This window comes from Solanum stenotomum, unplaced genomic scaffold (genome assembly GCF_019186545.1).
Source record: "Solanum stenotomum isolate F172 unplaced genomic scaffold, ASM1918654v1 scaffold5960, whole genome shotgun sequence".
NCBI lineage: Eukaryota > Viridiplantae > Streptophyta > Magnoliopsida > Solanales > Solanaceae > Solanum > Solanum stenotomum.
Genome location: NW_026035973.1, coordinates 1 through 2,219, shown reverse-complemented (window position 1 = coordinate 2,219; position 2,219 = coordinate 1). Strand labels below are relative to the sequence as shown.

At 39.4% G+C, this 2,219-nt stretch overlaps 2 protein-coding genes across 2 annotated transcripts; both read left to right on the top strand.

The window, feature by feature from the left end:
* Positions 1 to 70: 70 nt before the first annotated feature.
* On the top strand, positions 71 to 1,267 carry LOC125852810 (receptor-like protein 35). Its single transcript, XM_049532499.1, has one exon. The coding sequence runs from the start codon at positions 71 to 73 to the stop codon at positions 1,265 to 1,267; it is 1,197 nt and encodes a 398-aa protein (XP_049388456.1).
* A 95-nt stretch (positions 1,268 to 1,362) lies between these two features.
* LOC125852809 (receptor-like protein 19) lies at positions 1,363 to 2,208 on the top strand (the record flags this gene model as incomplete). The annotated part of the gene is made up of 1 exon (XM_049532498.1): positions 1,363 to 2,208. A coding segment is annotated over exon 1 (846 nt), but the record flags the coding sequence as incomplete, so codon positions are not given.
* Between the last annotated feature and the right edge of the window lie 11 nt (positions 2,209 to 2,219).

The following is a 2,219-nucleotide window of genomic DNA, read 5'->3' as shown; positions in this document are numbered from 1 at the left end:
TCTCCGGACACTAAACCTTGCTTACAATTACTTCTATTCTTCTTCAATCCCACATAACATTGGCCGATTGATGAATTTGAGGCATCTCAACCTTTCTCATTCTTTCTTTGAAGGGGAAATCCCAACAGAAATATCATACCTTTCCTATTTGGTTTCACTTGGACTTAATTGTTATGAATGTGAACTTGATGAGAGAACATTTGAAACAATTCTTCAAAACTTGACAAATCTGGAGGTACTATCTCTCTTTCTTGTCAACATCTCATCTCCGATACCTGTGAATATTTCTTCGTCCTCGTTAAGGTACGTGAATCTTGTAAATACTAATCTGCGAGGTGTTATCACAGAGAGCTTTTTCCTTCTGCCAAACTTGGAAAGGCTCTATTTGAGTTGGAATGATCTTCTCAAAGGAGTTTTACCAAAGATCCACCCGAGCAACACTCTGTTGGAGTTGGATATTTCCAACACAGGAATCTCTGGTGAGCTGCCTGATTCAATTGGCACCTTCAGTTCCTTGAATTTCTTAGACCTCCAAGGATGTCAATTCTCTGGTTCCATTCCTGATTCCATTGGCAATCTTACACAAATTAGGTTTTTGGATTTCGGTAATAATCATTTCACCGGCCATATTCCTTCCACAATCTCTAAATTGAAGCAGCTCACATTTCTACGTCTTTCGTCCAACTCCTTTTCAGGTGAAATTCCCGATATTTTTTCTAACCTCCAAGAGCTACGTTATTTACATCTTCGTGACAACAGCTTCATCGGTTCGTTTCCTTCTACAATTGTAAGCATGCTTCAAAAGCTAACCCACCTGGATCTGTCGCACAACTCACTGAATGGTACCATACCATCTTCGGTGTTTGGCCTCCCTTTGCTAGGTATGTTGTGGCTCGATAATAATCGATTTAGTGGACTACCCAATGAGCTCAAAACAAACCCAACATTAGAAATCCTGGGTTTAAGCCATAATCAACTCAGTGGTTCTTTTCCTCAATCACTTTCGAATCTCACAAACCTTTATACCCTTGACCTTTCATCAAATAACATCACCGTCGATGTGGGAAAACAAATCACTTTTCCTAGACTAGTAGATTTGCGGTTATCATCTTGTGAACTGAAGGATATTCCACACTTCTTGACAAATGTAAAGGAACTTCTGATCTTGGATATTTCTAACAATAAGATTCGTGGCCAAATCCCAAACTGGTTTAGCGGCATAAGGTGGGACAGCTTGTACTACCGAATCTTTCGCATAATTCTTTAACAGGCCACCTACCACAATTTAATTTCCTTAATCTAGAGTATCTTGATCTTAAATTTAACTCCTTTCAGGGTCCACTACATTTATCCATTTGTAACATGAACAATCTTCAATTTCTGGATTTATCACGCAACAACTTCAGTAACTCGATTCCAAGTTGCTTGGGAAGCATGTCTAGACTAAGAGTGTTGAACTTAAGAAGGAACAATTTCACTGGGAGTCTTCCCCCGTTATGTGCGAAGAGCACTTCATTGAGTACCATTGTCTTGAATGACAATCACTTTGAAGGAACTCTGCCTGTGTCGTTGCTCAACTGTAGTGGTTTAGAAGTTCTTGATTTGGGGAATAACGCTATAAATGACACATTTCCTGCTTGGCTAGGAACACTTCAACAACTGCAGGTCTTAATATTAAAGTCCAATGTGTTCCATGGACCAATTAGTACTTGTCAGACTACACTTTGCTTTCCCAAGTTGCGAATTTTTGATCTTTCACGTAACGAATTCAGTGGCTCTCTCCCTGCAAAAGTTTTTGGAAACTTCAAGGCAATGATTAAATTAGACGATGAAGTCTCAGGAGAGATCAAGTACATGAAACCATCTGAGATGCCATATGATGATTCTGTGAGTTTGGTGATCAAAGGCCAGGATATTGAGCTAGAAAGAATCAGCACAATTATGACAACCATAGACCTCTCGAGCAACCATTTTGAAGGTGTCATTCCAAAAACACTAAAGGATCTCAGCTCACTTTGGCTACTCAATTTATCCCATAACAATCTCATAGGTCATATTCCAATGGAATTGGGGCAATTGAATAAGCTTGAAGCGTTAGATCTCTCTTGGAACCGGCTCACTGGAAAGATTCCACAGGAATTGACAAGGTTAACATTTCTGGAAAAGTTAAACCTTTCTCAGAATGTTCTCATTGGACCAATTCCTCACGTTCTACAATT

Bases quoted from the DNA above. Each gene is read 5' to 3' on its own strand.
- LOC125852810 (XM_049532499.1), top strand. From the start codon at position 71: ATGAATTTGAGGCATCTCAACCTTTCTCATTCTTTCTTTGAAGGGGAA.